We start from the raw sequence: 13922 nt of genomic DNA, 5'->3' as shown, positions 1-13922 counted from the left end.
AAAAAATATTTTCCTTTCCCGATTTAGTGCCTTTGCATCATGAAAAACTACTTTTATAGTTAGACCCATTTGCCTTTTACCTGAAGCCTTAAACAGCTTATCTAAGAAAACCTAAAATCTCCAGGACTAATTATTGGCATATGTCCTAGAATATTTCTGGTATCTCTTCTAGCTAGTATTCAATGATTTCTTAGAATTCTGTCTCAAATCCCTTTATCAGAATAATGGTATTAATTTGGCATATTAGGTATATTAGTATATACAGATAAACATTTATTTATATACACATAAATAAATAGCTACATATAAATAAGTAGCTGCCAATTATGTCAGGTTCATTGTTGTAATTAATCCTCACAAAAAAATTTTGAAGATTACATCATATTCCCACTTCACAGATAAGGAAACTGAGACTTGGAGAAGTTAATTAATTTGTATCCAATGTAATATTGATAGCAAAAGGGCAGAAATGGGACATGAACTCAAGTTTACTCTGCTTTCAGAGCTCATGGTTTCTTACCACTATTCCATTTAGCAATTAAAGACAAGGATAAATCAAAGGAATAATCCTGTTGGCAAAAAGAAAGAGATAAGGCACTCAATTTGAGGCTGAGAACAGCAAGTTCAGAATGCTAGTTTCCTCCAGGAGTAGAATTTTACACATATTATCAGTAGTCCGTTCAGAGCACCTACTAGGAGAGACCATGGACTAAATAAAGTCCATTCAGTGATGACCACAGTTGGACCTATGAACTATATTCTCTTGCCCCCAAAATATCTCTCTCACCAATATGCTACAGCATCTAAAGCGTTGACGATCACAGCTCCCTCCTTGGGATAGAGTGGTGACTTAACAATAGAGTTATAAATGAGCTGTGTGGTGAGGCAGCATAGGGAGTGGAGAAATTAGATAGAGGAGTCTCTTGGAATCCTGACACCAAGACAGGGTTTGTACCCAAGATGTCCCGCTCTACAGAAATGCCTAGGTCCACTGAAATCCTTTTCAAGAGTCATGGGGGGGATTTCATTCTGCCTCCTTATTTGGTGCTTAATTTCTCCTCCCTCTACCTTACTAGATTTCCCATGAGCATTACTGAAGACTTCATTTTAAAAATTAACAGAATGTAATATAGAAAGAAGTTATACCTAACCAAAGTGAAATTATAAAGCCAGGTTGTAGGAATAGACCTGGACTGCAATTTTCCAAAGCAGAACGAAATAAAATTTTTCAGATGAAAGGAAACTTAGACTCATCTCCTTCATTTCTCTCATGTTATATATGAGGAACAGGAGGCCAGGAGGCAAAAGCGGTCTCAAAACCTCAAAAGAGGTTGAGAGAGCATGGGTTTTGGAGTTGGACAGGGTTGGTTCGAAATTCTGAATCATCACTTTATAGATCAATAGTCGATAGCTGTGACTTGAGACAATTGACTTACTTTTCTGAATATCGGCTTCCTCTTCTGGTAAGCAGCGAGAGCTCCCAAACAGATTGCTGTATTTCATGAAACAATGCATATACATGCATTATTTGTATAGGTCTGGAGAAGAACCTCATACCTTTATGTTTATTATTGGCATTTCTAGCTCTTCTCTATTAAAAAAAAAAACTCTTATTATAGTTTAGCGTCCTTGATTTTCAACTGAAATAGAAGAATTAAACCATATTCACCAAGAAGAGATGGATGGTTTCAGCATAAATCTGTCATTTGTACCAATCTGAGGCACACGTGAGTTATGAGCAGGTTTTCTCACACCAGCTGTGTATGTGTGATGCCCAATAGAGTGAATGTTTAACAATTAAACTAGTTTTAAATATGTAGCATGGAAGGAATCAAACTGAACATCAGTTGTGATTATCTGCTTGAAAAGCTCATTAAGAAATGAATTATGGAATAGTGGACTAATTAAGCCCATGTAGAAATATGTGTTCCATTTCTGCATAAGACTTTTTTTTTTAAATGACTCAAACAGAAGGACTTGATAAATTCGTATGGCAATTTGGAAAAAAAGATTCTATTTCCTCCAAATGAAAAACACTAACATTTACTGAGTGCCTACTCAATGTCATACATTATTTCAAATTATCTGCATGGTGAATCTTTATGATATCTGTTATTACTCCGATTTTCTTGATGAGGAAAATGAGGCTCAGAGAAGTTTAACAATGTATTTAGGTTACATAATTACTGTGTTGTAGAGCTGAGATTTCAACCTGCAACTAATTTCAAGGCTTTTTCAACTAAGCCTGGAGACAGTTATTTCTGATAGCTGTTGTGACTGTAGATGTCATGTACAACTTGCTTCATTATATGCACATGCGTAACAATCTTATCTGAAAGACCCCCATGCACCCCTGTGTGGCCGATCTGGCTCCTCCTCTAGACTGTAAGGTCCATAAAAGGGGGCCATCCATTTCGTGTTCAGCAATATATCCCCAACACCCAGCTCAGTGCCTGCCACATGCTACGTCTTCAGTATTTGTTAAGTGAAGAACTGAATTCACTAAAAGAATCGCATTGAGTTCCACATCCTTTCACAGATGGCAACACTGAGGATAAAAGGAGTGTTTTGCCTTCATTCATACAACTACTCAGCCACAGAGTGAAGATTAGAAGCTCAGAGCCTCTGAAATGCTATGCTCAGTAAGCCAAGTCACCAGCAGGCTAACGGACAGGTACATTATTTAAGTCGGGCTGTGTCCTCCTGAAGCAGAAGTCAAACACATCCTGATTACATGAGCAGCAGTCCAGTCAGCATATGTGACAGGTCACAAGTGACTCCTGCACCCATCTCCAGCCACAGGAGTCCGAACATTGTGAACCCGGCTGCTGAAAAGCAGTCTGCAAAAAAAAAAATTAACAGAACCCATTTTCTCTTATTTGATTCCTCTCAAAGAGGCCATTAGTGTTCAGCGATACCCTTCTTCACCTCTACAACTGAGCAGTGAACAGAGCCATTCACTCCATCTTTCAGGCATCAGACTGGGGAAGAAAGGTCTTTCACATCCCTGTTAGGAGGTATGGTCACAAGGCTTTTCAGTGGTACTGACTAGTCCCCCAGATGATACTAACATTTAGGGGGCAGAGAGAGGATCAGGCACCCAACAAAGAAACGGAAGGAACAGGTAGAGAGTGAGAAAGAAAAACAAGAGAGCCTTGTCCTGTAAGTCAAGGTTGTAAAGCATCTTGGAAGTAGGAAACGACCAACGATATTAATGTCAAATTCCGTAAGCTGAGCAAGTTAAATAAGATGTGAAGAGACAAGAAACTATCAGATATGCCCACTGGGAAGTCACAGCACCCTTAGAAAGAGCAGTTCTGGTAGAGTGCAAATGTCGGTTTGTTATTCCGACTCCTCCATAGACTGCACACTCTCCTTAGGAGCAGATATGATGGCCTGGCACCCACAGCACCCAGTACGGTGCCTGGCACGTACAGGCACTTAACAAATGTCATCAAATGGATTCATTAAAACAAGACGTCATAGTTTATTTTAGAAAGAAACATCCCAAAGACATTTAAAGCGGCTCTTAAGATGTACCAGTGTTTTCTACATTAAATCACTAGGTCTAAAATTATCACCATACATTTGGCTTCTCCCTCCAAAGGCCCTGAAGCCAAAACAACTCGGTTCCTATGGAGAACATATAATTTGCCGTCTGCAAAGATAGTCTCTCTCAGATTAGAAGCATTCCTAAATTTCTGTGCTTAGAGTGACCTTTCAAGTTGCTGCTGTGATGTCATTAGTGTTACAATTTTACACAAGATTAGGCATGTAATTATGTGTTAAATAGTTCTGCTGGCTCCTGCTTGCTGTTTAATAAAGCAGAGTGCGTTAAGAGTATCCCATATGCGTAGCTCAAGGCCACCGACACCAGAAAACGGCATCCGTCCGCTTGTTCTTCCCCTGCCTCATATGCTACTCGTCCTTGCAGCTGTCACCCCGAGGCCTCGGCACTGGTTCCAGTGGAGAAGCCACTGCCCAGAACAATACTCAGAAATGTTACTCTCCCGCTGAAGCTTCTAGAGACAGGGCAAGTCTCCATAAAGGATTCAACTTAAATGAAATCAGAACCTGAGAGTTTGCAGCCGTGTTTCTCACCTGGGCTGCACATCAGAATCACCTGAAGCAGTTTTTATACAACATTCCAGTGCAAGGTCCCCACCCCAACGATCCTCACTGGTCAGGCTGGAGACCCAGTGTTTGTTAGACATTTCCTCAGGTGGTTGTAATGTGTGGCCAGGGTTCAGGGATACTGTCTTTTGCTCTCCCGGCTTAGGATAGGTACCAGAAATTAACGGGAATGAGGAAGTACTTCAGATTTCATGATCTCAGTATCTCAGAAAACTGTTTTTCCTCTATTGAGTGCCACTGACCCATCAGAAAAAAAAAAAAAAATCAATAGTCTAAATGTGCAAGTACCAAGCAACTTAATTGGATTTTTTTTTACAAAAAGATAAAATCCAGTTCATTTGCTATAAAAATTAATAACAAGGGGAAAAAGAAAGAAACTGATGTTTAGTATGTGCCTCGATCTTACTTTAGGTCCTTAGGCATCTGTTACTCCACTAGTCTTCCAAGCAACCCAGAAAAACAAATGTCACCACTCCCATTTTTCCAGTTGAGGAAACTTAGACGCCGAGGTGTTAAACTGACTTGTCCAAGGTCACACGGTTGGTAGCTGGTGATGCCAGGAGGCAAACAGACAAATAGGCCCCATCTGGCTCTCCTTTCTAAAGAAAACCTTATTGGATGACAATTCAGCAAGCAACAGAAACTTTTGGCCAAGTCAGTGAAAGAGACAGAAGGAGCAGGACAATCAGGAGAAGGAGCAGGAGGAGGTGCGAGTGGGGGAAGGAATGACGACCTGTGCTGAGCTCGGGGTCGGTCAGGAAGGAGCTGCAGCTGCACCCAGCAGCACTGAGCCACAACACGGGAGGCCAGAGTCATACCAACAATTATGCTTTCCAATGGCTACTTGGACGGTCAGCCGGCAAACATAAGCTGCATGTCATTGTGTGAACTGCATTGTGCCATAAACGTATGTAAGATGCAGCCCTGCCCTGGAAGGGCCTGTGGCCTAGCAGGGGTGGCAGATTTGCATACAAGCAGGAGAGCCATGCCTTGCTCTAACAGAAGTGGAGTACCAAGGATTGGGAGCAGAGCTGAGGGAGCTGCTACCATGGGTCAGAGAAAGGCTTCCCAGAAGAGGTGACATCTGAGACAGCCCTGGAGACAAAGGAACTCCTTCACCAGGAAGGGAAGTGAGGCAGAGAGAAAGCTCGAACCGAGTCAAGGAGTAGAAACCCACAAGGTGTGTGCGTGAGCAATGAAAGAGGCCCTTTGTAAGTTCCTGAGACAAGGAAATTGTCACATTCTCACAGACACCCTGTTTTCATTCAAGGCTGAGATTGGGTCTTATAGGTTGCTGGGTTTTCGACCACATTCATCTGGAGTCACACGAGTCATGGCCCTGCCAGGCTCACTGCAAGTCCTAGGTCATTTCGTGATGGAACTGGATCCAGGCTTCCTCCCCCTGCCCACGGCCCATGCCACCACTAACACAGGTCTCTGCTCATGCTAGGATTCCAAATTGCAAAATTGTATAAAGTGTTTTTTTCTGTCTCTGTATCACTGCTCTTATCACAATTCAAATGAGATGTTCCTTGTCTTAGAACGTGAGTGAAGTTGAGGTAATTATTTAAGAGTTCAGGAGGACTGCCTTTGAGCTCAGAGAGCCTCCAAATCAACTTCCATTAACATATCCTGGGAGTTTCTTTGAAGCCTGGAAATTTTTTCAACTTCCACAGAACCTTTATACTGTTGTCCTGAAAGCAGCTACTCCTTTTCAGTTTAATTAACAGCAAACCTAACAGGCTTTAAATAACAGTTTGTCTTTATGAAAGGACATTGGGCTGGAGAAACCCAATTCCACTCAGTGACCTAACCTGAGGAGTTACTGAGTCCCTTCTAACAAGCTTTACATGGTTAATTAGAATGAATATATCTTTCGTCTCCCACTTTCTATATCTTAAAACGACAGAGCCAGGTACATGCTAGAATAATGACACACAGTCTGAAAGTATCCCAAGCATATTAAAATCACTGTAGCTCTTTGCACTTAGAATGATTTCAAAGCATCCATAATGTGTATGGTGTGTCTATTAAATGCTGGTTAATAACCAGTAACAGGGCAGGAACTCACTAATTTATTGCTTTACCTTAACTCAAAGTGTGCCAGTTTTCTGTCTACTCCACGTCCCTAGTCCTTCCGGAGTGACTGAGCTGAGCAGAAGATTCCACTAGAGTCAGTGCTGAAGTAACTTCCTGGAAGTTTAAGCCAGTCCACATTCTTATGGAGTATTTCATTCAACTTAGATTCAAATCATTCTTATCTCCTGAAGGCTGACTGGCTTTGGTAATGGATTTAATCTCGATGCTATTTGATGTGTTTTACAGATCTTCAAAAAGGAACATAACTAACTTTCAGTATCTCAGATCTGAGTCATTTAAAGACCTAGCAGATTTGGGGGCACCTGGGTGGCTCAGTCAGTTAAGCTTCCGACTTTAGCTCAGGTCATGATCTCATGGTTCTTGAGTTCAAGCCCTGTGTAGGGCTCTCTGCTCACAGCGCAAAGCCCACATTGGATCCTCTGTCTCCCTCTCTCTCTGCCTCTCCCCACCCCCACATGCGTTCTCTCTCTCTCTCTCTCTCTCTCTCTCTCTCTTTCAAAAATAAATAGGGGCAACTAGGTGGCTCAGTCAGTTAAGTGTCTGACTTCAACTCAGGTCATGATCTCACACTTCATGGGTTTGAGCTATGAGGGGCTCTGTGCTGATAGCTCAGAGTCTGAAGCCTGCTTCGGATTCTGTGTCTGCCCCTCTCCTGCTCACATTCTGTCTCACTCTGTCTCAAAAACAAATAAACATTTAGAAAAACTTTATAAATAAATAAACATTTTTTTTAATAGCTACCAGATTCAACTTCTAAGCCTTTCTAAAACTGTTAAGGACTTCCATTCAGGTGTATCCTTTCTTCATCTATACTGGTTACCAAACCCCTGCTATCTCCATGGCCTCTGTTCCTTCTTGGATGCTGGCCCCAGAGTTGCAGAAGGAGATCTATTCCAGGACCTAGACCCAGAAAGGCAGTACACAATGACTTGAATATGCTTGGATTCCTTCTACCATTTACTGAATCACAAAATGTTGGACCTAAGAGCGATCATAAAGGTTCTCTATTTCAAACTTTCTATGTTACAGATTAAAAACAATCAAGCCCTGGGACACTTGGGTGGCTCAGTGTGTTAAGCATCCAACTTCAGCTCATGTCATGATCTCACGGTTCATGGGTTTGAGCCCTGCATCAGGCTCTGTGCTGGTGGCTTGGAGTCTGGAGCCTGCTTTGGATTCTGTGTCTCCCTCTCTCTCTCTGCCCCTTCCCTACTCAAGCTCTGTCTCTCTCTGTCTCTCAAAAATAAATAAACATTGGGAAAATTAAAAAAAATTTTTTTTTCAACGTTTATTTATTTTTGGGACAGAGAGAGACAGAGCATGAACGGGGGAGGGGCAGAGAGAGAGGGAGACACAGAATCGGAAACAGGCTCCAGGCTCTGAGCCATCAGCCCAGAGCCCGACGCGGGGCTCGAACCCACGGACCGCGAGATCGTGACCTGGCTGAAGTCGGACGCTTAACCGACTGCGCCACCCAGGCGCCCCGTACATTGGGAAAATTAAAAAAAAAAAAAAAAAAAAAAAACAACCAAGCCCTAGCAAAATTAAGTGACTTTCCTAAGGCCACACAGTTATACAGTGACAAAATTGGGCCTCTAACAAACCACTGACTCTAAGTACATGCTCTGAGCCCTTGCTGCTCAGTATTTTCTGAAGACATTCAACAACAGCATCACCTGAGACCGTATTAATGCAAAAACTCAGGCCCTACCCCAGACCCCACCAAATCAGAATCCACATTGTTGTAAAACCCCCAGGTAATTCACAAGCACATTACAGTTTGAGATTCACTGGGCTGAGATCATAATATGTCTTTCTTCAGAGAACATGAGAATTTGAGGCAAGCAGACATTGGTTTTGAAGCATGGCTTCACTTTTTCTAAATCTGAGCAAATATTTCAATCTCCTGGAAGTATCATTTGTAATCTGGAAATAATAGCACCATCCACCTTGCAGTTTTCATTATATAAGCACAAGGTGGATATATGAATATACATCTCAAGATATATGAATAAATAATATATGCAAAGTGCCTGGCATGTAGTAGCTAATATATCATATAATAGCTAATATTTCCAGTCTCATGCCTCCCATTAAAATAGTACTCAACCAAAAAAATGAAGTCATAAGTGCTGTACGTCATGAAGGAATCACTTTCCTTCCTTCCTTTGTTCTATTTGCTCAATATTATTTTAACTTTTATATGTGATTAAGAGTTCTATGTTTCATATTTCTAAATCCCTAGAAAGTGACTATTATGCAGAAAACAAATAATAATAGCTAACTGCTTTCAGTGTCATGCTTAGAGATGAAAAAACTTACCCCTAAGCCAAATTCTAACCAAGAGAACACAACATTCGTCTAACATCCTGACTCTTGATCCTATAAACCTAGCCTCTAGGAACCAGAGAGTATCTGCTTCTGCTCCTGCTGCTGTGATTTTCTCAGAGACTCAAACACCACAGAATGCACCCACAGCTTTGGCAACAGCAGAGCAGATTTAAAAGATGATGTTTTGGGGCCCCTCGTGACTCAGTCAGTTGAGCCTCCAACTTCAGCCCCAGTCATGATCTCACTGTCCGTGAGTTCGAGCCCTACGTGGGGCTCTGTGCTGTCAGCTCAGAGCCTGGAGCCTGCTTCGGATTCTGTGTCTCCCTCTCTCTCTGCTCCTCCCCCACTTGTGTTTTGTCTGTCTCTCTCTCTGTCTCTCAAAAATAAACACTAAAATTTTTTTAAAATAAAAAATAAAAATAAAAGATGATGTTTTGTCATCCAATATGCACATCTGTCAACATCAAGGAAAAGAGTTTAAATAGGAAAGGAGAAATAGAATTTTAGTATCAAAATCTGAACCAAAATAGAGTGTACCAAAGAGTGTGAAACCATACCAAAATTAGATTTGTGGAGAAGGAATATGATGTTAACATCAATTAACCAGGTTTCCCTACGGCAGTGGCTCGGCTGTGGCTCTCCACCCTAGCAGTGCATTAGAAACAAGGAACCTTTTTAAAAATTGAATGCATATTTCTGAGGAAGGGATCTGGTTTTTAAAAGATTCCCAATTGATTTTCATATGCAGCCAAGGTTGAGAACCACTGCCCTATAGCAACAGAAACCTGGCCTTATTTAAGAGAGTCGATCCACCGAAGCTATTGGTTGCTACTGATACAGAGTTCCCCACACTCAAGGTAATGGATTTAACTTCAGTGTGTTCCCCTTCTAGGTCTTTTCGCCATTCCTCCAGGACTTCCACTGTAAGGAAAACAGCCCCTGGACCAACATCCTCTAAGATGTTTATATGGACCAGTGGCCGGACCTCTTCATCTTACAGACACGATGAGAAAAGGTAAATTACTGGGGACTCCGGGGGCTTTTCAGAATCATTTAACCCAACTACCCAGACAGAGCGCCAGTAGGAAAGCAAGAGGCAACTGAGCTTCATGTTTGGCAAGTGTTAATGAGGAACGGGCACTACATTGAGGGAGTAGGGTTTCTGACATTCTGGCCCACCGCCTTGCACTCTCAGTGCTCCCTCCCACCGCATGGCTTTGCAAAGGCTATTCCCTGTCATAGATGCCCTTCATCCATGAACATACATACCTATTCATCACTTAGCTAGCTTCAGCTCTGCTTTCAGAATATCCATTCAATCAGAGCCTCCCACCATCCTCTTGACCAGCACAGACTTTGTAGTTCACAGTGAATCCCCAGCACCTACCACTGTTCCTGGCACATAGTAAATTCTCAATAAATACTGAACTAAAGTGATGAAAATTGCCTTTCAAAGACATATGGCAAGGAAGGAAAGCAGAAACTATGAGAGGGTGAAAAGAGGATGGACAAGCCCACGCAGCCCTCAAAGTCCTTAGAAGAAGAAGTAGCATGGGGTAGGGGAGGAGTGGAGGAATGAGAAGAAAGATTGAAAGGCAGAGACAATGTAAATAAAAGACAAAATGACAATTTCACACCTCAATCTAGCTCTCCCACTTGTGTTTAGGGAGCACATCCATTCATAAAATTCTCTGGCCATTTTTAAGTATTTGCTTTCTCTCCGTTTATTTTCTGCCGCTTCTCTCTTTTCCTCGTTGACCTTATACTATTACTTGGGTTTGGTGGAGTTGGAAACCCAACTACCTACACCAGCATATTGCAACTTAAGCAAGGCTCATCTGCCTGCAGAAGCTGACAGAAACCAGACCTGATAAATGGTGCTGGACACAGGAAGGACCTGAAGGAGGTTGACTTGAATGCAGTTTTGAGAGCTGGTACTTTCATTTTTCCTTTTAAAGTCTGTATTACCCTACAGAGGAAATCCTTTGAAAAATTCCAAAAGCAAAATTGTTCTTCGCAGTAACTATATATTATGGCAAAAAACTTGGAAGCGACATTAGTATTCACAACAGAAAACCTGTTAAATAAATCATGAAATGCAATATATCACTTAGCACTTAAAAATACTTTGACATCATATTAACTGAAAAATCAAGTTGAAAAATTGCATACAATCTATGATTGCAGCCACTATACGTGTGTGTGTATCTACACACACACACACACACACACACACACACAGGAAAAAGCCTGGAAGGAAAAACATGTTTTTTACTTCTCCATTTTCTAAATGCTTTGTAATATGTTATACTATCTTAATTATGGGAAAAATAATGATATGATGTTTAGGTAAAATTACAGCCCAGAGGCAACTAGTGTTTGAACAAAGTCCTAGTGCTCAACACAGCACAAGAAGATGGACTGAAAATTCGCTATGTTTGTTCATCTGTAGGTTTCCACGTGCTTTTTCTCAGTGCTTAATCAAGTTATTTTTCATTTGCTTTCAATCCAAGTAAGTGAATCATTTTTTAGCAAGATCTTTACTGTAAGACTAAAACTCAGTGTGTCATTTGAAAATTCCATATTTTGCATATAATCTCGTTTCCTTAAAAAAAAAATTCCCTGACAGTGATAGTGAGAAATGGCAGAGATTGTGCTGCTCTAGAGCAATATTGTGACTTTCAATGGCCAGCCTGTCTGAGATTTTGAAGGCTTCACCAGAGAAGGTGAAGCGTGACTTATTTCACCTTTTATTTATTCTCATCGAATAATTTAATTAAGTGTGTATATATATATAACGCATTTTTACAAAAAGTTTAACACCAGAGAAGAAATTACTATGCACTATATGTTTTATATAAACTGCCCTCTTAATTTATAAGATAGAGATGATTGTGCCCATTTTACAGATGAGGAAGCTGAGGCTCAGAGATTTTTAAATAACTTCCAAGGGTCCAACGACTGGCCAGTGATGGAATCAGAATTTGAACTCAAGGTCATATTCTCTCCCCTGCACCCAGAGCTTCCATCGGCTCTTTCAAACATGAGACATTTGGAACAGCAATGAACAGCCAAGCCCGCAGCGGGGGAGACTGTATTAAAACACAGCTGAAAATCGCATATCAAAGGAGACAGTAAACATGTGGATATGATATGTTGGCAATGTTTGTGCAGTTAAAGGGAGCCAATAATTAGCTTCATATTCTACACCATTAAAATTATATGAAACTCTTAAATTACTACTTTCATTTTTTTATTTTCAAGTTATGATTTCAATAACTATAAGATTTAAAATAATTAAACTATTGACTATAAGAAATAATTTTCAGCAAGCTTTATTTATGGGATAGGAATGCCAAGGGCTATGAAATCAATCTGCACGGTTTTAGCCTTAAAAGTCAAAGACAAATGGAAAAACAGCCAACGAACCCAGCAACGGAATCTGCCACTAAGCCAGTATCCTTAGTTTGATGTTGGTTCATTTGTCTTTACCTCTGCCTTGACCACACCTTCCTCTTCACTGCCTAATTCACAGACTCCTGCAGGATAAGACTCTGATTTTAAAACTGATTTGGAACAGCGTCTATTGTGCTGCTTAAGATGCTCTTAGTGGCAGTAATCATGGTGGTAATGAAGGTGATGATGGCTGATAATGAATCTAGATCATTAAGGTCCTCAAGTTAATTACTTGGAAATAAATGAAGTAGGTTGTCTGGCAGCACTGCCCAGCCCTGCTGGCAACGGTTCCACCTCCACTTTCTTATTCTGCAAAGCTGGCCTTTGTGTGCCAGGCTCCTGCAGCGATCCCAGGGCCAGGCAGCCAAAACTCCTCAGCTCCACTCCGTGTGCCCTCTTCGAGAGACCACAGCCAAACTTGTTAGGGCACTGGCTTCCCTGGGATTCCTCAAGAGGCGGAACATCAGGAAATAGCTTACAGAAAGGCAGAGCAACCAAAGAGAAGGAAAAGTTCACCCCAAATCCTGAAACCAAATGTCTTATGGCTCAAGGGAAGTTAAAGTCAATTTTGCATTTTTTTCCCATCTGTTTAAATCAAAGCCAGTCCTTGTTCTGATCATCTGCTCTATGCAAAATACTGGTTTCTATCCTTATCCCCCATTCCACGCACCAGCACTATGAAGGAATACTTTTTTCATCTCTGAACAAACTTCTTGGTTAGGTGAGCTTAGTTTAATCCCAAAATTTCAGGCAGCAGAATAAAACAACATCAACAATAACTAATTCAGAATTTAAAGGAAAGAGAGGTTATCGGCTAAGGACAGTACAGCCAAGCTTTTATCAAATATTCTTTGGGTTGTTTTTACTAAATAGTGAACTGATATAAAGGAATATTCATCATGTTAACACACAAAAGATGATGTTATAATAAGCATCTGAGCACCCTTCATTAAGGTTAAAAAATAAAGCAATCAGAATTTTTGAAGCCCTTGTGGATGCTTCCCTAATAGCACCCTCCTCCCTACCCAGAGATAACCACCATCCTGAATGTTCTGTTTGTCATCCCCTTGCTTTTTCTTCAGGAGTTTATCACATTGGAATCTTTAAACAATGTATTGTTTACTTCTGAATGTTTGGAGGCTTTATATCAATGGAATCGTGCCTTATGAATTATTCTGAAACTTTTTTCACCAAACATTATGTTTCTATGATTTATCAGTGCCAATGTGGGTAGCTACATCTCATTTTCTCTGCTGTGTAGTCTGCTCTGATATGAATATACTACCATTTATTCATCCAGTCTATTGCTAATAGACATTTGCATCATTTCTAGTTCTTTTTGTACCAACAATGCTGCTATAATCCCTCTTGTCCATGTCTTCTTGTACACTTTGTACAAATATTTCTTAGGATATGTACCTAACGGGTATATTTAGTTCAAACGTATGTACAGCTTCTACTCTACCAGGTAATGCCATTGCTTTCCACAGCAGCCATTAATGTCATTTCATTGCTCTACAACCTTACATAGGGTTTTCAGACTTTGTTTTTTAAGTTTATTTACTTATTTTGAGAGACAGAGAGAGAGCATGAGCAGGGGAGGGACAGAGAGAGAAGGAGAGAGAGAATCCCAAGCAGGCTTTGCACTGTCAGCACAGAGCCCAAGCTCAATGAATTGCGAGCTCATGACTTGAGCCAAAATCAAGTCCGATGCTTAATTGACTGAACCACCCACATGCCCCAGGTTTTCAGATTTTTAATTTTCACCAATCCAGAGGGCACTATGACTTCGATTCCCATTTCTCGGATTACTAATAAGATTGAGCCTGTTTCCTTTGTTCTTTTCTGTGAAGTGCCTGTTCAAATACTAAGTCAAGTTTTCTACTGGATTGTCTTTTTAT

General features: G+C 40.9%; 1 protein-coding gene across 2 annotated transcripts in view; it reads left to right on the top strand.

Annotated features, from left to right (window-relative positions):
• The window catches only part of KCNMB2 (potassium calcium-activated channel subfamily M regulatory beta subunit 2), a 237676-nt gene that overhangs the window by 193455 nt on the left and 30299 nt on the right, over positions 1–13922 (top strand). For both annotated transcript variants that reach the window (XM_045502919.1, XM_045502918.1), the window contains one exon: positions 9458–9580. In XM_045502919.1, coding sequence (XP_045358875.1) covers positions 9525–9580 — 56 coding nt within the window. In that variant the 5' untranslated portion in view covers positions 9458–9524. The remainder of the gene's footprint in view (positions 1–9457; positions 9581–13922) is intronic.

The sequence above is a fragment of the Leopardus geoffroyi genome, chromosome C2 (genome assembly GCF_018350155.1).
Source record: "Leopardus geoffroyi isolate Oge1 chromosome C2, O.geoffroyi_Oge1_pat1.0, whole genome shotgun sequence".
Taxonomy (NCBI): domain Eukaryota; kingdom Metazoa; phylum Chordata; class Mammalia; order Carnivora; family Felidae; genus Leopardus; species Leopardus geoffroyi.
The sequence above is the reverse complement of the archived record's forward strand: the minus strand, read 5'-3'. Positions and strand labels throughout refer to the sequence as shown.